Source organism: Neopelma chrysocephalum, unplaced genomic scaffold (assembly GCF_003984885.1).
Source record: "Neopelma chrysocephalum unplaced genomic scaffold, ASM398488v2 Primary Assembly neopelma1_42, whole genome shotgun sequence".
NCBI lineage: Eukaryota > Metazoa > Chordata > Aves > Passeriformes > Pipridae > Neopelma > Neopelma chrysocephalum.
The window spans coordinates 14499866-14523167 of record NW_020897700.1 but is presented as its reverse complement, the minus strand read 5'-3'; the positions used below and the strand labels follow the sequence as shown (position 1 = coordinate 14523167).

The 23302-nt window shown below is 35.0% G+C and overlaps 1 protein-coding gene across 6 annotated transcripts in view; it reads left to right on the top strand.

The window, feature by feature from the left end:
* PALLD (palladin, cytoskeletal associated protein) overlaps positions 1–23302 on the top strand; it is a 203301-nt gene that overhangs the window by 82707 nt on the left and 97292 nt on the right. For 5 of the 6 annotated variants that reach the window (XM_027676758.1, XM_027676756.1, XM_027676754.1 and 2 more), the window contains exons 9-10: positions 6621–6740; positions 7525–7858. In XM_027676758.1, coding sequence (XP_027532559.1) covers positions 6621–6740; positions 7525–7858 — 454 coding nt within the window. The remainder of the gene's footprint in view (positions 1–6620; positions 6741–7524; positions 7859–23302) is intronic. The other variant, XM_027676755.1, reaches the window with a different exon arrangement.

Sequence of the window (23302 nt, the reverse complement as noted above, 5' to 3'; positions counted from 1 at the left end):
TTTCATTTATGGAGGCTTGAAATGTGAGCCATGTGAAGGAAAGAAGAGTGTTGGAAAACACTAGTATATCTAACTCACTCTTACTAGGAGTTTCTTTTCTACAAAATCACTTGAACTGCATTCACTTCGTCCTTTAACATGATAGATAATATCTGAAAGGACTGAAAATTTACACAAAAATTTCTAAGAAGTAGAAATTTACTAGCATATCTTAGGGTTTTTCTTTTTAATATCCAATTTAAAACTGTTCTGTCAAAACTCACAATCATCAATATTGTTTGCTTAGTTTTGGTATTTTTTTTTTACCTCTTCACCCTCTTTAGTCAATATAAGTTGTATAATGTTAGGTGAACTAAATATTTTAGAGTCGGAATGCAGTGTTATCTAGTAGAAAGGAGAAACACTTTTTTTCTAGAAATAAAAGGTTCAAATTCCATTGTGTGAATAGTTGAGTACATATATTACGCTTCTTGCTAGATGATTTTTTTTCATGGGCAACTAAGTAATTTTCATATTGTTAGTTGCAAGGTTTGCATAGCCTACATGACAGATACTGCTGTGGAAGAAGTAGAGAATAAAGTAGAGAATAAATGTTAGTTCACAAAACCATCAACTTCCTTTCATAACTACTACCTCAATGGGAAATAGAGGTTGAGATTCTGAATCCCAGAATATCATCGCTTTGCCAGCCCTCTCACATACCTACACTGTCAAGTTCATAGTGCTGAATGTTCTCCTTCCCATTTCTGGTTAGCTTGCAGACCCTGGGAGAAGATACCTGAAGCCTTTTAGAGAGTACTAGGGAATGGATTCTTACGTGAAAGGTACATTTCTTGAGTTTTCCCAAGTACAGAAAAGTAATTTAATATCAAAGTATCTCAAACCATTATTAAAGTAGGTGTCAAGGCAAGAATAGGAAGTCACCTCAAAACACTATTTTCATATCTGCGTTGTTGCAGTTTAATAGACATAACAGTGGTGAATGCCTGACAGCGTCTGACTGGTTTGTTGTTGGATTTTTTCATTTTATCATGCTTGTAATTATGTTGCGATATATATTTACGAGCACCTTCCTGCTACTCAAAATGTATGAAAGAGTTTCAGTTTGGTATTTTGTTCTCCCTGGATGCATTGAGCTAAGTACTATCCCTTAAAATATCTCTTATTCACTACCAAAATTAATGACAGTACACTTACCAGCTTATTTTTGTAGGAATTGACACTGTGCATGAAAAGGAAATGTAAATAAAGTTTGGGCAAAATGTAAATATTTCCTTTTGGCATAAATAATCAGCAATGTTTTGTATATTAGTAGTAATACTGGTAAGAAGTAGCACTGGTTTGTAGGATGTCATGAAGAATCTTAAAATTTTGACAACAGGAAGCTGGGTGTGGGTATCAAAAACGTAATAGGTACAGCACTGATTTGTGATGTAATTTATACTCTCAGAAGCCAGACTAAACAATGCATGCAGAGGAAATTGTTCATAAGCAAACACACAACTGCAGATGGTGAATACATGTGCAAGATTGTTAGGGAAAAGTATGCTAAATAAGTATTCAAAATTTTGAAAGACAGACATTATTCTAAAAATTTTTCCAACATATCCATGTACAGCATCCACAGAATTTTACATAAATTGTAACAACTTGTAGTGTGACTTTAATAGTGGGTTGTTAACCAAAGTCCAACCATCAATAAACACTTTATAGCACTCAATAACATCAGTTATCCTTTGATAGGTCAGTACTAATGATTTAAAAGAAAAATGTTGCATGAACTCATACAGGTAAGAAATTAAGAAGCGGATTTTTTTTACTACCTTTTTTTTTTGTACATTCTATCTACTCTAATGTGTTTTACACTCCTTTTTCTGTCTAGACAGAAATCAGCTTGCATCACAAATCTCTCCAGACTGCTTCGTGAATTAATAGCTAGTCAGACTACTCAAAGCCAACATCACAGTTTGTCAAAGTACCTGCTCTGTACTTCTGTCTTGGACATTTTGACTTTATACTGATTGAATCCTTCAAAGAACATTCTCTGCCTGAGAATGAAAAATCCCATGGAATCACTTGCCAGCTGTTGATATTTTGACCATTACTCAGCTGTCTGGAGACAGCCACAAACCGTATTGAATTACATTAGAACGATTGTCTAATGACATGTAAGAAGAAAACTATATGAAGTAATTTTGCTTAAATTGCCAGGGAATTGCCACATATACATGCTTTTTTTCCTGAGGCAGAATACTGTGTATGTTCACCAAAGAAAATAATCTTTCTGGTAGCTGATGAAATTCAAAACACAGCAACTTTGGTAGGTTAACGTGCATTTGCATCCTTGCATTTTTTAGTGAAAACAAAAGAATTATGGCCAAGAGTCTGTCTCCTTCTTTCACTGCTGAGCAGCAAAGGGCTTGGAGAGAACGATCTCCAAGGAACCATGTCTCAAGATGCCAAATGAAGATAAAAACTGAAAATAGGCTAAAATTCTCCTTCACTAAAGGTGGTTTTTGATCAACTTCTATGCTATTGCTTGTCCGTTACATTTTTAATTGTACTCTGCACTCCCAAGTTACCTCTAGAATTCTAGTCCTGTCAGTGATCTCATCTCAAGTCTGACTGCTATGACTGTCCTTTCTTGTTAATGCTTCTAAATTCAAAGCAAATATCTGATCTTTTCGTACTATGTGATTTTAAAAAATAAATTGTTATTCCTCTCCAATTGTAAACATTTAAAGCTTATTGGAATACATTAATCATCACAGTTATGTTGCCGAATACTTTGATTTCAGCTTTGATGTATACACCTGACTAGCTGACTTAGGCACCTACAGCATCATAACTGCCTTAGTGTAAGCTTTAACATAAACATTTCCTTGACACTGATAAATTACTTAATTTCTCCTCAAACCTGAACACTGCTTTAGGGGCTAAAGTCTGTATTGCCACAACAGTATTCCTATTTATTGTAGCCAAACTGGCTAGATAGCTGACATCTTGGTTATTGATTACATATATTGTATACCCTAAAACTGCATTTTTGTTGCTCACAATCACATTTGCTGTTGCTCCGTTTTGTTTTCAGTATTTTTAAAATGCTGTTTAAGATATCTTCAAACATAGTCAGTTTTGTGCATCTTCTAAAAACTTTATTCTTCATTCCTTGAGTGACATAAAGCCTATTAAATAAGCCAGAACTGCTGCCTAACTGGGTAAAGGTATATGCAATAGTGATCATCAGAAACAGGTACATTGAATACATTTTTTCAATATGTTATTGCACGTTAAGGCTTCTACAGATCCTCTATACTACTATTTATTGTGCTATTCACACATTCGGTTCTTCTCTATTTTCATTTCCCCGTTCTCTTTATATAAAAGATGCACAGATACCTAGATGAGGAGCTACCTGATGGACATATTGCTTTGCCATTAAACTGGACTTAAGGGTTTGGGGAATACAAGAGAGAATAAGAGACAAGTTGTCAACAAGTTGGCAGAGCTGTGTTTTGTTGGCTTTTTATCAGGAAACCACCACTGTGACTACCCACTGTCTCTGTATATCAGAAAAGTTACGGCTTTTAACCTACATCTATGAAAATAGCTCTATTCATTGTGTAGTAATGAACAAAAGACCGTACTTATTTCCCCAAACAGAATGTGCATTACAGTAGAGGAAGCTAATGGTCACATTTGGAAATGAAGATGTAAGAACTACTCTACCTTTAATGTAATACAAAGAAACATTCTGAAGTAAACACACTGCCAGTGATGAAATTTGTTAAGATGCAACAGTTTTCTCCCTTACCAAAGTTTATTCTTCCTAATGGACTCGTGAACCATAAAGGGAAAGAATTGCTCTGTAAAATGCAACCTTTCTTTCTAAATAACCGACAAAACAGTCAAGTACTTGCATGCCTAAGCATTTTACATGTTTCAATGAACAAAATGCTTTTGTATTCATTTAGTCAAGTGTTAAATATGTTTTAAGGCCCTGAGAACAGTGTTTCAGAGCTGCTTTCTGGAACACATTTCTGTGATGAAATTATTTGTCAGCTGATGATTGCCAGGAAGTAGAACAGACATTATTTACTTCAAATCTTCAGATTCTACTTAGCATAGTAACAGAAAGAAAAGTAATTATGTAAGTCAGGATGTAAAGCTAGAAAAATACTCAGAGCACTATGCATCCAGAGTGTGTTAAGGAAATCTTTAAAGAACTTTTCTTTTGCTCAATTGGTATTTTATTTCTATGGTTTCCATAGTAGTAAGTCTTTTACAAGAACCTGGAGGTCCTTGATTCTTGGTTTGGAGGAGGAAAATTGATAAAGAAGATGGCAATATGTTGTTCAGACATGCTTTTTGCCCAAGCTGCCTTTTGATTTGTTCTTATGTTTTTTATGTTTTCAGTTTAGACAGTCTTCTTATGATTGATAAAAAATCTGTTGCAGTTTGCTCATCGGGCTGAAAAGACTGGATTTTAAAATCTGATGATTTCCATCATTAATTTACTTTCAATTTTTTACAAAGATAGCTGCAATTTACCATATATAATTTTAAAATATACCTGTTCAAACCAAGCACATCATTGTAGAACCCACTAGAATTCTTTTATCACTGAAGAAGGAAGATTAGCTCTTCTCATGTGATCATTTTACATACTTAAAAAACTGGAAGAGTGTTATGCATTAATTAGCTCTGCTGTTTGGAAAATAGTAGTTCTGATGGTTGCTGTGTTTTGTAGTGCCTTTGCCCTCATTCAAAGAGCAGTTCTTAGCCTGGTGGGGTGATCTTCTTCTGCAGTCCTGAAGTACAATGCTTTCAGAATCCTGTTATTAAATGAACAGGAAACTAGTATGCTGTGTGTATCAGATTGCATCCCCAGAGTCAGTGCTGTCCAGGAGCAAACACATGTGGTTAACAATACGGCTTAAACTGCTTATGACACACCAAGACTGAAAAAAGCTGATCTCAGTAGTTCAAAAACTAGCTCGTGTTACCCATTACTTTCCTGATAAGACCTTTCATGAGTCATTAATCTTCATCTGGGTCAGATAAGATCCAACGTGCTACAGTATTACCAGGCATGCCTCTTGCAGCTACACAGAAAATACTGGTCTGCGTTGCCAAAAAAAAGGCATGTTCTGAGAAACAACTCTGTGCCAAATATTTAGTCAGTCATTCATTTTTAGCCCACTTCCAGTACAGGAAGTTTTTTGATATATTGTCATTTATAATTGGAAAAATTTCATAACTTTTTTTAAACTGTCTAAATGAGACAGTTGTTCATCATTACACACACACACACACACACACACAAAGGCGCTATTTGAAAATGTTTTCCTTATTTGAACTATAAGAAGTAAGTTGACCTTACTGAACCTCCTCTACAGAATAATTTTCATGTGGAAGTTATTAGATTCTAAAATACTTTTTCTCACTTTACAGTTTGCTTTTATTAACTAATTTTGTGATAATATGTGGGACTGTGTGTGCAAATATTCAAGTTGCAAAATGCCTTTTTCTTTAAACTGAATGCTATAAAAATTCCCTGCTTTGGTTTTGAGACTAGAAAATCAGCATAAGCAAAAGAAACTCCTAATTAATTAAGGAAACACACAATGTAGCATTCTACAGGTATAAAATTCTCTTTGTATGTTGTGTTAATAGTAGGATTGTTTAGATTAGCTATACCGTAAAATTTTTAAAAAATTAGACTACCATTACAAGTAGAGATAAAATAAAGTGACTTCTTCGAAGACACAGGAAAAAATATGCCCAAATAATTAATTATGTCCATTATGAATGGATGGAATTGATTTAGAAAAAATTACTGTGAGGCCCAGCCTAATATCCTTCATGCAACTTTTCTGACAGAGGCCCTGGTATAATCAAAGCATATACTATGGCTTATCAAAGTAGAAATAACAGATTTCAGACAGCTACAGAACGTGTTTGTGTCACAACATTGTGAAGAGTTTCTAGGGATGCTGTTTTGTACTGTGTTTTCAATTTATCTATTCTCACTTCTGTGTAGACAGAGACAGAAATTATTTTCCCAAACTCTGAATTAAGAGGAATATTTATGCATCTGGAGTTTTTAATTCTGATTAGTCTATACAGAATATTTAACTGAAGCGTTGATAAAATACTTTCTGGTTTTACTGAGACTGGGCTTTCATCTGAAAAGTTGCATTAAACAGAAAAAAATTAAGAGAAAGAAAAATTGTGTGACATTTGTACTGGTGATGTAATTCAGAGACACAAAAAGAGCTTGCAAGGATTAATTCTTTATGGAAACCACTAAGTTGATTTGTATTAATTGGTACTATCATACATAAAAATGAAGATATTGTGTGTAAAATTACTGCACAGACTCGTGACTGCAAAATTACTATTCAAGACAGTTTTAAAAACTTAGCTTGATTAATTTACTTGTTTCAGACTCAAAGTGATTTTCCTTAAAGCCATTTATATTGGAAGCTCTCCCTCAGTTCCCCTAGCATTTCTTTGTAAAAGGAGCACTTTCTGGTGTCCTTTTAGCATACAATGGAAAACATTACATGGAATTTTAAATAGTTTATGATGCACTTTATTCTTCTTTTTATTTCCAGAAGAGATATGTACCCTTGTAATAGCAGAAACCTTTCCTGAAGATTCAGGAATTTTCACATGCACAGCAACAAATGAACACGGTTCAGTAACAAGCAGTGCACAACTAGTAGTCTGCTCAGGTATGTGATGAAGGGAAAGAGGAGTTTTTAATCATAAATCGTACATAATTAATTTACTTATGAAATTATCAATCTGCTTGTGGAAAATGACTGCTATAAGGGGAATTTGTCAGCCTCTGAGCATTCGTATAAAGCAAACTGAATCTTTTATTTGGCTCATTTCCTGGTTTAATATTTTTATTAATGTGAAATATATTTTTAAAGTATTTACCACAAGCCTGGCATATTTTTAAGCATTAGTGTTCTGAGACTAGATGGCAGCAGAGGCAAAATGAAAGCAGATGAAATTATGCTACCAAAGGTGGCATATGCCTTTTGTAAAATAAAACATTGTGACGTGGCATGTTTAGTTTTTTTTTACGTTTCCATACATATTGTTGTGGGATGCACTAACCCAGCTGCCATTGCAAACTTGCCATGTATACATACATTCGTCAGCTTTTTTAAATTATTTGTTCTGAAATGATCCTGAAACTCCATGAAGAGGAAGTGCTGTTTCAGCTGTTGCTGTCCGTACTTGACAATCTCATTTAGTGGCTGGATTGCTGAATAGATTTAAATAGATCCATAAGGTTCCTAGTTGTGCCTTTTGCATGGGGTAAACTCAGAAAGCGAATAGCCAGTCATGTATCTAATTCATCATAAATTATCAATAGGAGGACTAGAAAAACATCTACACAAAACCAAAGATATTTCACCTTTAAAAAACTGAAAATAGAGCACGTATGTACTATGTACTTTGTCTGTGACTTGTTGAAAAGGCTTTCTTTTTGGTTTCTTTTAGCCAACTTGGAAAGCTCTACTCATGAATCACTGATAAGAGATGATGATTTCCATCATTTCCCATCACTTCCTCCAGTTGAAATTAGCTGTCTTGAGCTTCCTCCTAAGAAACATACAGAGGCCCACCTAGCAAACAACACTGAGTTAAAATCTAGTGTGACAGACCTTCAACAACAGCTCAATTCATCTGAGGAAAAAACAAATGGGATCCATCCTGTTCATGGAGTAAATGGAATGATTAACAGCAAGCCAAATGGTGATAAATCCATCCCACCTCCAGCTGTATTGCTTTCACCCACAAAGGAACCACCACCTGTGCTTGCCAAACCAAAGCTGTGAGTATTTTTGTTTGCATTTTTTTGTTTCCTATAAACTTAATATTTGTTGACAGCAAATTTTTTTCTGAAGCAATCTAGTGTTAGACCAATGGACAATGACTGTGTCTGTCCTTTGAACAATCTTCTTGCTGCTGTGATTTACATTCCAAAGAGCTGAATACAAGAGAGAGTTGCGTTCTTTACATAGTGCTGCCTCAGAGGAAAGTACATTATTTATACCAAAGTCTTTAGAGAGGTTTAAGATAAAGTTACAAAGAGAAATAGTGGTAGTGGCTGTTGCTCTGTGCCTTTTTATCCCTGGTTGCTGTACCTAAAGATCATAGTGGCCTGAGATTTTTGAGTGTTATTTCTGTTTCAATAATGGCTAGCAATTCTTATTCTAAATGTTCTTGGGTTTGTGTATTCAGTGGATATTCAAGTGAGTAACGTTTTTATTATTTATTATATTATATTTATATATAATCTGTATCTCATTATACTGTCAGCCAGATTACAATAGCTCTCTTATAACTAAAAATTTTAAAAGGCACAGTTCTAGAAAAAGAGAGAGGAATAAGTGGAAAAAAGTTATAGTAACATTTTTACCTTATGTTAATGATGATACCTCACTTATGCATGAGCAATCTTATGCTGAATGTTAACTTATAGTTTGATTTTAGCATTGTGCAGAGTCCTTTTTCCATCTCTCTCAATAATTTTTGGAATGTGATGAAATTAAATGTTACTTTATTTCATTTGCATCAATAGTCAGAAGGGATTATTAATTATAAAAATATTAAGAGGAAACATGAAACATGGGCTTCAAACTTAGTGAAGTCATTTGCTTTATTACATGCTTTCACAAGATAACTTGGAGATATAAAAATGCTGTTCTTTTAGCACTCATGCTGAATTTAAACACACAAAAACACATGCTTGGGGCAGCAAGACAACAGTATTCCCTATCTAACCTCATCGCTTTTTCTTTCTATTGCTCTTTGTCATTCTAAGTAGTCTCTGACAACCGTAGAAGGAAAGGAGGAGTGGAAGAACTAGAAAGACAGTGGTGAAATAGCAGTATATATGGGGATGGTTGCATGTACCTGAGGGAGGTTGCTGAGAATGGCAACTTGCAGATGATATATGATACAGAATAAGCTGGGTGGTCCTGTACCCAGCATATCTGTTGCAAGACCCACTTGTGAAGAAAGGAGATAGCAGCTCCAGCAGAGCAGTAAAAAGCAAATTTCACCCCAGAGCTTTCTTTCCCAGAAGTGAGGTTGCCTGAGATAAAGGAAAGAAGGTGGTGTAAAAGACTTGCCATTGTATAATGTTCACTGTTATGTGTGCAAAATTTGTTTTGTTTTTAAACATAGAGTCAACATATAAACAGAAGTGAACATTGTACACTGATGTGGGAAGGATGCTCTTATGAAAATCCTTTCAGTCACTGATGTCCAAACTGATGACCTTGGAATCCCTAGTGTAATTGCACTTGAGTCCTATATTTTGCCATTAACAACACTTGATGCACAAGAGGCTGATCTTGATTGCAGTCAAGATCCATGTTTTCCTTGGCAAAAACCAGTGTAACTCTACGCTGCTGTCAGAAATTGAAATCCTGCCTTCCCCTCAGCCATCTATTTGCTCCCAAGCACAGTGTTAGCATAATGAAAGGAAAGAGTGCCAACAAGAGGAGAAAAAGAAGTTTCTGACTGCAGAGACTTGAAATGAGCTTTCGACGTTTGGAAAACTGCATCCCTAATCAAAGAGAACAAAATAATGACATTAAAATTAGCTGAGTTGTAAAGTAGCTATCTCAACCATGATAATGACCCCTCTTGAAAAGAACTCATCCATGGAATTGCATCTGTCCATAGAGTATTAGATGATAGAACCAGCATATACTAGCAATGACATAACAGCAAACACATTTATTATAGCCTTTCTAAAAAATATTTAGACCTTTAAATTAGTCTTAGCTATGTAGAAAGCTTGAAGCTTCTGAATACCATTAACAAGTTTTATTTTTCATGAAGACTGACATTGATTTTAAATTTCCCAAAGAATCTTTTGTTTTCAAGCTTATCTTAAATCATAAATTACTTAGTAGGTTTAGCTGTGAACTCTCTGAAAATAGTTTATTCAGACAACACTGAAAGTACTTGCAAAGAGTTCGGGAATAATGGGCTGGTTTTGGTTTGATGGTTTACTGTTATTATTATTGTTGTTGTTATTTTTAGTTTTACAAGTAGGAGAGACTGAGTACCTTCTTGAAGTATGAAATACATTTGCATCTTGGCAATGCAGCGATAACCAACACCTATAAATCATGATTTACAACAATTCAATCTAATGCAAGAGCTGACATGCTAGAGAGAGTTGCTGCAGTTGTTTTCAGGCTTGAAAGTGTTTGTAAAGTCCTAGAAAATGTTCAGTCTGTGGTTACAGACACTTTAATAACTCTTAAGCCATTATTAGTTATCCCCTGACTCTGGTACTGAGAATATTTGAAAGAGTTTAATGTGATAATATAAAGAATTTTCTGGGAAAAGTATGTATAGAATAAGCTGGGAAAGCAGTCAATGCCAGATATTTTTATAAAGTGAAATTTAGAACACAATAATGCTAAACATGGTTAAAAGGCACAACATTTCGTGTTGCCTTGTTTGCAATGTGAGTTTCTGTAGAGAAGAGAGGAAAAACTTTTGAACTGAGACCAAAAAAAAAAACTGATTTCTGCAATTCCAATCTCTGCTGCTGTGGCCTATTTGAGAAGATTGAGCTATTACTGTGCCTTGGACTTTTCCATTCAGTATTGGTGTAATTCATGGATGACCTTTCAAAAGATCCCCATTAATGTATGTTATCTTCATGTACTTTGCATCTCTCAAAATTAGGCAAATGGTGTTAATATCAATTTCAGTGTGTAGCCTGTGTGTGTGAAAGTGCTGCCTTAAACCCCTCATAAAAATGGCCAGTCTTCGCGAACGAAGATTTGGGGAAAGGTCTTTTTACCTTTCCAGCCTGCGCAATGGATTTTTTAGGTGAGACACAGCCTGCGCTGAACTGAGCCCACCCTTTAATCCTAAGGTTCATCTGCCGGGGCCAAGCAAGCTTGGACAATGGCAGTGAGGTCCTCAGGACGTAGGTTTGTTTAGAGTGACCTTCTCATAGATGGATGGCCTTACAGGGCTAACGGGCTCCATCTGCCCGGGGGACTGGCTGGGATTCGAACCTGGGTCGCAGAGGTGAGAGTCCTGCATGCTAACCACTAGGCCACCAGGGGTCCCCAAAACCCCTCATAATCCTGTGTGAATGTCTGCAAAAAAGACACAATGCTGTCCTATAGAGCTATATAACCTGTTCATGGTTTCAAGTGAAGAACTTCAATTCAAGTGGCTTAGTATTACTATTGTTTTTCCATGTGTCTGTTAAAGCAGTAACAACAGATGTTGTTCTTATGGTTGTTGGATGTACCTGTGTGATGTTTGTTGGCTTTGTAACAAGCCGTCATTTTACGGTTCATAGACCCAGTGTAACTACAGTGTAGTGTCAGAGCTTCTTGAGTGGAGTGCTTCTCTTCAGATGTCTCCTGTTTTACCCTCTTTGTGTTGGCGAGTTATTCCAGAAGAGTGTAAGCTTAATGGGAGTTATTCTTTTCCATGCTTCTTTCTTGCAGATGCAGAGATCAACTGCAGGTAGTGATAGCCTTCTTTCTATAGTTAATTCACTAAAATAAACTTGAAAGGAGCCAGCAGGAAGTGTCATGTTTGACAGCTTTAAAACTAGAACAGCAGTACCTACCCCTGTAGAATGATCAAAATTGTATTATTGTGACAAGTAGTATTCTGCATGGGTGTGCATCACACATGCTTGTGAAGGTGAATTGTCAGAATTCCTGAATTCCATCACACACAGTTCCCTTTCACAATGCTTTTTTGCAGTGAAAATAAAAGACAGGTATTGATTTTGTAAAAGGAATATCTTTTAAAAGTGAAAAGCAGTAAGTTATAATCTCTCACCTTTTATGAATCTGTTGATCATCAGTATTTTCTTTTACACACATGGCTATATTGTTTCCTGTTTGTTCTGAAATTTTTTGGGGGGGAGTATAATGTATTCAAAAGTTTTTGGTTTTGTAACAATATACAGAAGGAATTAACCGTGAACATAATTAAAGGATTATCAAACAGTTCATACATAACATCAGTAAGGAAAAGGTGAGATTAGAATTAAAATTATTTCCTAAAGGTAAGGAGTTAATCTGGTTGATATACATCAAAGTCACTGCTGTGTAAGATGATAGAACTTCCTGAACTAAAAGCACTTGTGTTCATTCTGGTTGTGAAGTGACACTATTTCTTGAACGGATTCATTTGTCACTTCAGTCTCCATTCCTCAGCAAATGAGTTTTCTTTCTTGGCTTCTTGTGTTTTGTAGTCAATGCCACAGATGTTTTGGCAAAGATGCTGGTTCAGTCATTTCTAGAATGTCTCTTACGTTCTTTATTAAAATGTTTATTTTACTATTTTCACTCACTACTAAAATTATTATTAACTTGATCTTTCTGCTAGCATTTTGCTTAATATTGAGCTTCCTTGTAAGTTCTTATGTCCTGACAGGCCTTGTGTATTAAAGATACTGCAAGAAATTATTATTTCCTTTAAAATTGTGTTTGATATCTGCAAGCAGTAAGGCAATGTTTAGACTATATTGGGAAGAGCTGAATAGAAAAAGAACATGTGAGAATAGGCAAGAGTTCAGTGATTAATGCCTTGGAATATACAAAAGTCAGGTATAAGTCCTTAATCTGCCCAGGTTCCTGAAGCCCACAGAACAGACACTTGCACTGGAAGCTTTGAGCGCTTCACATTTGTTCTTATGCAGAGCAGCAACACTCTGGAAATGGTGAGAACACATGTCATGTAGGAAAACTGTTTTCCATCCAGTTCTAGCAATGTATATGTGAATGTGATTTGTTGAAAAAGTTTAAATTAGGAAGGATTGAGTCCAGAAATGCTTAGCTTGACTGTTAATCAACTGGATTAATTCAGTTTTTGTTCAAAGTTATTGCATCTTCTGATAAAAACCTGAAGAGAAAACCAGTTTTTCATAGTTTGAATGATGCACATAACAGAGGTCTGCTGCTGTCATTTGTATGAAACAAAAAGTAACAGACCTTCCCAACTAAGGGAAAAATAGTCCCCAACACTTACATGTGATTCAACAATGAATTATGTCCTAGAGAGTTTTCCATACTTCTTCAAAAGTTAACTTAAAAATAAAAACAGATATTAATAATTTTGAATTAGAACTGTCAATCAGACATATGTACAGTATATACTCAAGATTTATTTGCCACAGCAAAAAATGTGGATATTGAAACCTTTGTTATTACAGAAATACAAAGGTAAAAAGAAAACATAACTCTTACAAAAATGTGAACTTATGCAAACAAGAATTTGAATCAGAAAACAATGGAGTCTGAAAAATCACATTACAAATATGTACTCTTATAGAGAATAAGACATTACTTAGCATCCCTTGTAATAGTTTATGATAGAAAAAAGGCATAATGTATCATTGAGGTTCCCATATTCCATAAGGCTGAGTAAAATTCAAATTTGTAATTTTTTTTAAATTGTAGTTTTACTTGGAAATGAACAAGACAATCTTCATCTATATAAGAAAATTGTGACAACCTTATTCTCTCTATGAGTTAGTGCTCACAGTAAACATGTAACTTTGCATTCACGAGCAAATGTCCATCCAGATCCATTTCTTTTGTTTCATCCGCTGTGTCCTTTCAAGATTGATAAGGACCTTTTGATCCTTATCTTGCTGACAAAGTCAACCCACAATAAAACTTTGATCTAACCATATTTTCTACTGTAGTAGAAATAACTAATGTTAACTATATTTATCACAATATAAAGCAGAATAACTGCACATAAAGTCCTGAGTGTTTTCTACAACTGTTTTCACAATTGATATATTAATGGTTCATTTGCAACGCTTTTGTTTCTCTCATTTTATACAATATTTTTTAAATAAGATTGGAGTTAAACTAAAGATAATTTTTTGTGAAGCATTGCCGTTTCAGTGATCAACAGGCACTTGGACTAGGGTTTATAATTTACTGATAACAAATAATATATGAAAATAGAGGAAACTATGAGAGAATATACTAAAAAATAGACGTTTTTCTGCATTTTGTCAGACTATTTTCATACGCAAAAGTTGCAAATTCTGAGAAGGAATAAAAAGTGTTATAATGCCTCATGGCACACCTGTGGACTGAATGCAGTAGATTAGGTTGGTTTATAACAGGATATTAGTTGACTTCCTTAGTGATCTTTGATCACTGTGTAAAACTCCGAGAGCACGGGAAGATGGAAGAGCGGAAATAGGAAGTGTTATCAAATATAGGTTGAAAGTCACATTTATTTATCATGCTCTGTATCTCTGTTTTAAAGAATGAGGAGAGTGTGGGTTTGTTTTTGCCAAAAAAGTATAGATCAGTGTAACAAAGTTTCTGAATGTTTTGTGGTATATTAGAGTGATGATTACAGGTAGGAGAGATGAAAAATGCCTCTGTAGAGACAGCTACTTGTTAAAAAAAGTATACAAGGAGACCCAGTGAGAGGACTAGGATAAAAAATATTATTCTCTTTTCTTCAAGTTATAATGATGCTAAATCCCAAATCTTCCTACAAATCTTTAAGCTGTTCTATCTTTATATCCTTATGACTAAAAGAACACTTGTAAAACCATGGTTCTTTCCTAGAAAACTGGAAACAATTTGACACTGTTTTTCTTATAAGAAAGAAGACCCAATTTTGCTGAGAAAACTAGATTGTCTGTACTTGGTATGTTAAAAAACATAAATATAAACACATAATGCTTGAGTGAAAATTCCATAACTGAGTGTGTCAAGTTTAGCAGCTCAAATGAAATTGCATGAACTTGAAGAGATATAGAACTATTCCAGTTCCCCCTCAAAATTCTGCTGGATCTGATACTGCAAATTATTTGCCTATACTATCCTAAATTCAGTTTTATGAGACAGTTGTAATCCTAGTGACTTCCATTATTCCTCGTTTAGACACTTGGAGTCACACGAAAATATGTCCGTTTTTTTCTTATTCCTCAATACAGTCACAAATACCTTGAATATTGAAATTATGTACTAGTCAGTCTGCTGTTAGAAGGCAGCTTGCTCAGGCAGCAGCATGTAATTTTTTTTCCAGTTCCTAAGGTGACTTTAATAAAAAACTAAGAACAGATAGTAAATTGAAATTGTAAATAAAAATAATTGATTGTTTTCTATGCATATTCTGCTTTCACTGACCTGAAATTGCTTCTTTCAGACCAAGGAGTAGCATGATCCAAAACCAGTGGCAGTTATTGCTGAGAAATTTCCTCTTTACCAATGTCTTTGTTAACATAGTATCAAAGGGTAATCACAAATGAACTTTAAACCTTTTAAAATCTGCAGCAATAGAAGTCTGAATCTCTTTGTAAAAAGATATCAACAACAAGAGAGGTTAAAGGTGATATATTTATTTTTTAGGCTTTTTCTCCTTTTGGCACTGATGTTTTCTGACCTTTAGTAGGTGGAGATGTGTAATTGTACATCCTGTCTACATAAAAATCTAATCAGTATTTTAACAGGAAAAGTCAAATACCCTTGAAACAGCCATAAAAAATGTGTACTGTGTGTGTGCCACCATCATGATATGCACACAGAACTTCTGCGTTTTTTCAGATTTTTATTTTAAAATTACTGAAAGTAATCCAGATTAGAGGACAAACAGGGACATGAGGGAAAATTACTAGAATCATGGAATGATTTGGGTTGAAAGGGCCCTTAAAGATCATCTAGTTCCCACCTCCTTGATGTGAGCAGGGGCACCTTTCGCTAGCCCAGGTTGCCTCAAGCCCCATCCAGCCTGGCCTTGAATGCTTCCAGGGATGGGGCATCCACAACTTTTCTGGGCAAATTGTTCCAGTGCCAAACTGCCCTCACAATAAAGAATTTCCTCCTAACATCTAATCTAAACCTACACTCTCTCAATTTAAAGCCATTCCCCTTTGTCCTATCACTATGTGTCCTGGCCTCTCCAGTTCTCTTGTAGCCCCCTTTAGGTACTGACAGGTGGCTCTAAGGTCTGTCCAGAGCCTTCTCGTCTCTAGGCTGAACAACTTCAACTTCCTCAGCCTGCCCCTGTAGGAAAGCTGCTCCAGCCCTCTGAATCTTAGTGGTCCTCCTTTGGATTTGTTCAAACATGTCCATGTCCTTGTGTCGGCGACCCCAGAGCTGGACACAGTACTCCAGGTGGGGTCTCACAAGAGTGAAGTAGGAGGGGTTCATGCTTCCTTAGATACTGCCTAGGATATGGCTGGCCTTCTGGGGTACAAGTGCCCAGGTTCAGCAACTTGTTTGAATCTGTGCATTTTAAGTTTTTAGTTAAAGACATTCTTTAAGCTTTTAGGTGCTGTCCCTTTCTCTTCTGCCTGGCTCTTGCTTCATATCTCTGTTGCTTCTCTCATATCTTTGTTACCAACTGTCATCTCCAGTTCCTCAAGGTACCAAAAGTAGGCTTTTTTCAAAGAAAAAGATAGTGAAGGGGGGAGGCGGATCATGCATTTAAGGCAGGGGGCTTTTTTCTGTAATGAGATCTAGTAGAACACTATGCCAACAGTTTATGATATACCTTTGAACCAGAAAATACAAGAGGGAGTGTTGCACCATCCATCTGTAAACAGCTTATGGCAGTTTTCTGGTAATCATGAACTAAAAGTATTGGAATGAAACATTTTGATTTTTGAAACATTTCTGTTGATTTTTTCTGTTTCTTTCCTTCTCGCTTAAATAACTATTTATTTAATTCTTGAAAATGATCAAGCAAAGCAAATCCAAGTGTTCAGTTCTTCTAAGGATTTTCTGAGAGGTTCTCAGTGTGATTTTGGGCAGGAAGTTCCTGTAGAAATATTCAAGGATTCTCTTGATATAACAGGATAGAGTCCTCAAACAAATGGATTAAATGCTTCCCTGAATGCTAATCCTTGCAGCTTAATCATCATTTGTGCTTATTCCATATTTACATGGCTTTGAATATGGCATGCAATTATATTTGCCTTGGTATTGTTTCATCCCTGACCACATAAATATCCAATCTACACATGATTTTGAAACTGTAAAAATATCATCTTTTGCTGGTTAGAAGGAGGAAGGCAGGTGAGAAGGGATATAGTTGGTTTTTTTTTAAACTACTTTTGTTTACTCTGTCTCAGTGCAGACATATCCATTTGCCAGGATTGCTCACTATAACTGTATCAGGTAGAAGATGATGCTGCAAAACTGAGACAGCATAGTTTTGTGTTTGGTTTGCAGGAAAGAGGAAAAGAGGAACACTAAATTTTAAAGTTCCAATAATATTGTATCTGCCATTTTTGCCTTCTAAGTGACTTCCTGAAGAAAGGTCCCATCTGATTCAGGTTAAGAACTTTTAACTAATAGGACAGAAGATTGCACTGCCACTTCCTTTGGCACTCAGGTCTGTTGAGAAATTTAAAAAATCTTCTGCATACAGCACTTAGTGTTCTAATCCAAAATGAGAGACTGGAAATCCTTACTCAACTCAGACATGGCATGGAAATTGATTAATACTAAAAAATATTAGCAAAAAAATTTAAAAATTAAATAAAAAAATTAAAATATTTAGAAAGTCTTGTCCCTTTTGTACAGGTTTTGACAGTACTTTTTATCATCTTATCTGCTGAATAAAAAAATTAATCAAGAAATTGAAATAAAAGATCAACGAGTATGATTATATGAGACAGAGAGGTACTGGCTAAAGGTACTTCTGTCAATACTCCTTTTCTTTGGAAAATCTGTTTTGTAAAGTCGGGATAGATAAATATAAAGTTATGAAGTTCCTTTTGATAATATGAACTTTCAAGTACTATGGACACTACAGTTCTTGTCAATAAACATAAGCATAATTATGTGAATGGTAGTTGGGGTAAACAGTTATTATGTTTGAACAGGATTTCAAAGCTACATGACTTTGGCTTGAAATCTGCAACAATATGAGGACTGAGTAGTAATTGTTTTATCATTCTTTCCTTCAAGAAATAATTAAAAAAATAAGGTAATTTGAGGATTTACTTAACAAGGATAACTTCTGAATAGCTGCATTGTTTTATGTGTAATATATAGCCAAAAAAGTAGCTAGTGATTACAAGTTCAAGTGCTGGCTACCCTCAGACTCCCAATGCCTACTTATAATAAACTTATTGCTGGAACTTAACTTATCACAGAAACCACCTGCAATTAGTCCTACCCATCTACCTGCAGTTGGTCATGCCCATGTTTTAAAAAGTGCTCTGCAGAAGTATGAACTCACACTTGTGAAAGGAGACTTGCTGGATGGGGTGCTAGCTCATGAAGTTTAATAATTTTTGTATTGAAGTGATGAAATTGTCTAATGATTTCCATGCTTCTTCCAACTGTGATTATACTACCAACTTTTTCTTGTAGGTAATTTCAAGTTTTCTTCCTTGTTCTCAGGTATATCTGCCATTATCTTTTGCATTTACCTACATTACCTGTGTTTTCATTTTCTGCCCCATGTTAAGAAAGGTTTTCTGGTGACAAAATCAAGAGGTTGGCACTCAGTGGCATTCATTTCTGTCTTGTTCAATGTGCATGCTATGAAACTTTAGTTACAGGATATCCATGTGTTAATTATTTGTCATAAACAGAATCAATAGAGGTAACAAAATATATCAGAGAAGACCTAAGAACTGAACAAGTGCTGCAGATCCTCCTCTGTCAGCCTTGTATTAGTGCTGTTGAATATCTCTTATCCTAAGAAGCCTTATTGCTCTCACAGAGCTTCTATGGAGGTAAGAACATAAAACACTCATCCAGTGGAGGGAGCTATGTTCCTTGAGCAGATGTCTGTCAAGGAGACTCCTTGATACTTTCTGGAATACTGACAAAAGCATATATTAAGAGGCAGGAGCTGGACCACTTTGAGATGTCCTAGAAAGAATAACAAGTTGGAAGTCTAGAATTTGGCTACAGAGGAGAAGTTGAGTAGGGTATTTGGTTTGAAACTAGTAGTAGTAGTAGTGAAGGCAGAAAAGACCCCAAAGCTTAGGCCAGGATGATAGCGGTGTTTACACATAACAGTTCAAGGATTAATATGGAAAATGTTTCCAGGGGATAATGAAGAGTTGGCCTTTGTATCAAGTAGAACAGTGGTTTACTAGAAATATAATCACCTTCTTACGTTTTGGTAGACTTGACAATACATACTATGTATGTAATGTTTGTCTAAGAAAAAATACTCATGAGGACCTACCATGGTTGAGATCTGGAATGTTCTAAAATTCCTGCCTGTTCCTTTGTGTCAGGCCTTTAGTTATCCTTGGCAAACTCTGCAGTGTATTTAGTCAGAAAAATAATTAGCATATATGAAACTGATAGAATTGGACAGGTAGTAAACACTGAAAATTTTGCTTCCAGGATGAGATTTTGGCAACACTCTTATAACCTCTCAAAAGGCACTGCATTTTTGCTTCTTTTGACAAGTTGTTATTGCTCGTTACAGACTTATTAAAGCAGGCCTGCACGATGTTGGGTAATTTGCACTGTGTGAAATATCTTTCATTTTCAAGAATGCATAGCATCAACTCAGTACAACTGGAAATCTATATATTTATCTGTACTCCTCGGTGTGTGGCATACTACACATACCTTTACACAGGCAAATTATTAGTTTCTTGCGTGTCCTTTGAAATGTGTTTCTCTTGTCTCCATTATCTTGATTCTGGAATCCACATGTATTGTATGGATCTATGCTTGAAAACACTTTTCATGTCCTTCTGCATGTATTTGAAAGACAGGATTGAAAATTTTGAGTTTTATCCCTCCTTGTCCCTTTCCTTCTCCCTCTCCTTAACCATTTTGAATACTGTAGTGTTTCTGCTTACAGTTTCTTTTTCTTTCTGTAAACTTTTTAAGAAACATACATGGACTGTGTTTTTTCATGTTTTACCTAAGTGCAAGATTTTGTCAATCAAGATTTTGCCCACCATCCCCCTGTCTCACCTCACCTCTCTGTAGTACATCATGTAAGTAACAGAAGTAGGACTATCCAATTACATTATTTTATAATACCTTTTTTTTTTTAATTGCAATTAGAGACATAACTGGTGTGGTATGTGAATTTGATTAAACAGTGAGTATTGGATAAAATGAGTTTTCTGTAAAAAATCTGGCAAATGCAATTACATGTCACAAATTTGAAGGTTGCCTATAAGATTACAACCTAGGAATATGAAATGCAATGAGGAAAATAAAAGAAGTCAGATGAGGAAAAACTTCCATTGTTTGCAGATCAAAGTACAATCAAAATAACTTTTGATATGTTGGCTCTTTACTCCCCAGTTCTCTCTGGGTGTCTGTATTTTTTGCCTATTTTATACAATTTATAAGTATCAATCCATTGTAGGTATGCTGATTTGACATCCAGAGAATTATGGTGGTAGTTGAAACATGTATTTAGGAAAATGGGTTGAATGCCATTAAAACCTGTTTAGCATTTTTTGTTACTTCTGTCTTATGCCTATATTACAGGTTTTTCCAAAACCAAAAGATAATTGAAGGATGTAAACTATATTTTAAAAAAGCAGAAGTATTTTAGACTGAATGAAGAAGCTTACTCAGTTAAAATTGTTTGATGATGTCCACAGTTGTCATTCATTTCATTAATGTTAATTTAGTACCAGTGGTAGTTTACTCAAATCCTGTTACAGTTGTTGATATATTTCTGCTGTGAAAAAATGGAGATGGGACACAGTAATAACAACTCAGAGGAAAAAATTTTCTTTCTTGCTTGCACCAAAAATCTTTAGCTCAAGAATTTGAAAAGTGCAATTAAAGGAAAGAGTTTCTTAAAATTCCTTTTTTTTCCAAAAGTTTTGTTAAAATAATAGTAATAGGGAAAAAAGAGAAGTAACTAGAGCTTGAAGTAGCTTTTCCTTCATTCCCTTTCTCTCACTTGCTCTCCTGCATTCTTTCGCTCATACACACTTGTGCTCTCTCTCTTCTGTCTCTTCTCTCTCTCTCTCCTTCTCCCTCCCTCTCTCCCTGCTTCATTCATTCTGATGGAAAGTCTCCACAATGAAAGTCTTCAAAAATCCAACAGATGAACCACTATTAGTATAAGGTTCACCAATACAGGATAAGGACTGTTTTGCATTTATTGCATTGTCATGTTTTCACAAGGCCTCAAAGGATTCTTAGCAGAGTCAGAGGAAAAACTCATAGCATATTTCTCATTTAAAATACAATAATATAAGAGTTACTGTAGATATTCCTTTTCTTGCCTGTGAGTTTTAGTTTGTAATGTAGCTTTTGCATTCATTTCCTGCTTGGAGGAATTAAACATTTGTATGATCCTGACAGATGTATAAAATGCAGATCAAATTATTTAAGTTCTCAGGGGGTGAAGGAGGCAGGGTAGAAGTCTAAATTTTTTATGTGAAAATTCTTATTAAAGAGGTTTCATTAAGGACACTATGGAAAATGTTTCTAGAGAATGGATAAGTTCTTCCTTGTAATATTAAATGGTTATACTGGTTTGCTTTAATGATACTGACATTACAAGGCCCTGCATTCAGAGTTTTCTAGAAACGATTGTGTTAACAGCATGCTTAGAGTTTGAATAATTAAGTTATTTTCTTGCCTATTTGAGTGAAAAATCCAATATGTTTCACCTATGGGGTTCTTCCATAATCACGTTCTGATTAGTTGTTCTGATGTTCTCAGTCTGTGCAATTGCTTAGTATTTTTTTATATCTTAATATTACATTGTTAATATATGTGAAACAGTTAATGTATTTACCATCTAAAAATAATCTGTACTTGCAGCTTTGGAATTGCTTAGAATCTATTCCAATTTCCTAATATAAAAAACATCTTGGAACTGACATATAGTGATTAAGATTTTGGTAAATGTAGAACTTCCTCTGCGTGCAGAAATGGATATGATCTCAATGTACATACACCCAAGTATATCCACAGTTCCTATTTCATTGATTACTAAGCGAGATATTCTCTTGTTGATAAACTAGGTCTTTCACCCAAGGACCTGCCATGCAAATGGTAAGCTGATAATAATTTGTGAATGTGGCCAGTGTGAGTTTAACATGCCAAACGTTGGTTATAGTTTTAAATATATCTAGATAAAGAGTAAAAATATTAGAAACATATCTGAACCTGCAAATGGGATGTGGGATAATATTTAAAATTTCTCACTGATTGCAGAAAGATACTTTCTCATTATATAATTTTCTGCTTATCCTGCTGGTGTTAAAGACTGGCATAGAACGTGGAAGTAAATACTCTTCTATAGTGTTGCATGTGTGCAATATACATGCCAGACACTAATAGGTAGTGATCTTATGGCAATTTATCTGAGTTTATCTCATGGACTTTCATAAAGTACTTTGCCAGTAAATGCATTGTGAAAGTCCTTTGGTATTTTTTCACCTTTCCTATCTGTACCTGTTTCCGTTTTAATTTCCAACTGTAGCTGATTTCTTATACTAAGGATTTATTTATGCCAGCAAATACAGTGCAATGACATTTTTCTTTTTCATTTGGAAGAGAACGAGGGAAGTAACAAATTGTACTAAGCTTAAGGCCTATAGAATCCTAATGAGAACCTGAATTAAGAGTACTTGAACACCTCTTTCTAGTTCAGCTTCTATAATATGAATTGGGTAAGAAAATCCTGTATCTCTGCAGAATCTTTTCAGATTTCCAGAATAGCAATACATATGCAAGTGGTGATCTGGTCGAAGAACCCAATGTTGTGGATCAGTAGCAGTGTATTTCTCCCTGATAGCTGAATAAATTAAAGCATCAAGAGCACATGCAGTTCCAAAAGGAATGGCATGAATTGTTGCTATTGTAGTTTAGGGAAAGTTTAAACGTCTATTAGGTAGCACACTTCCTTTGAGAAAATGACCTATTAATACTCTCAGAGAGAAAGCTCAAGCAGTCTTGAGCTTTATTGCAGTAGTTCACTTCTGGTCTTACTTAAAGGATGGAGGTATCTTTGTTTTCCAGCTTTCTGAATTCACTAGCAACATTTTCTGTCTTGGCACTTTTAAGAAAAAAGTTTTTGTTTTATTATTAAATATTCAAAACCTATAAAATGGGAAATATTACTGGAAAAGTATGATTTTATTTTCTGACTGCTGATTACTTCAAACATGCACATTAATTACATCTTTGAAATTCATAAATTTTTGTAACTTCTTATAGGATAAAATTGCCATTGGAGATTATACAGAAGTTTGAAGTCCTCTGAAATGTTTCATTTTATCTATTTTGTTGTTATTGTTGTTTCTGTAGTATTTTAAATACTTGGGGAA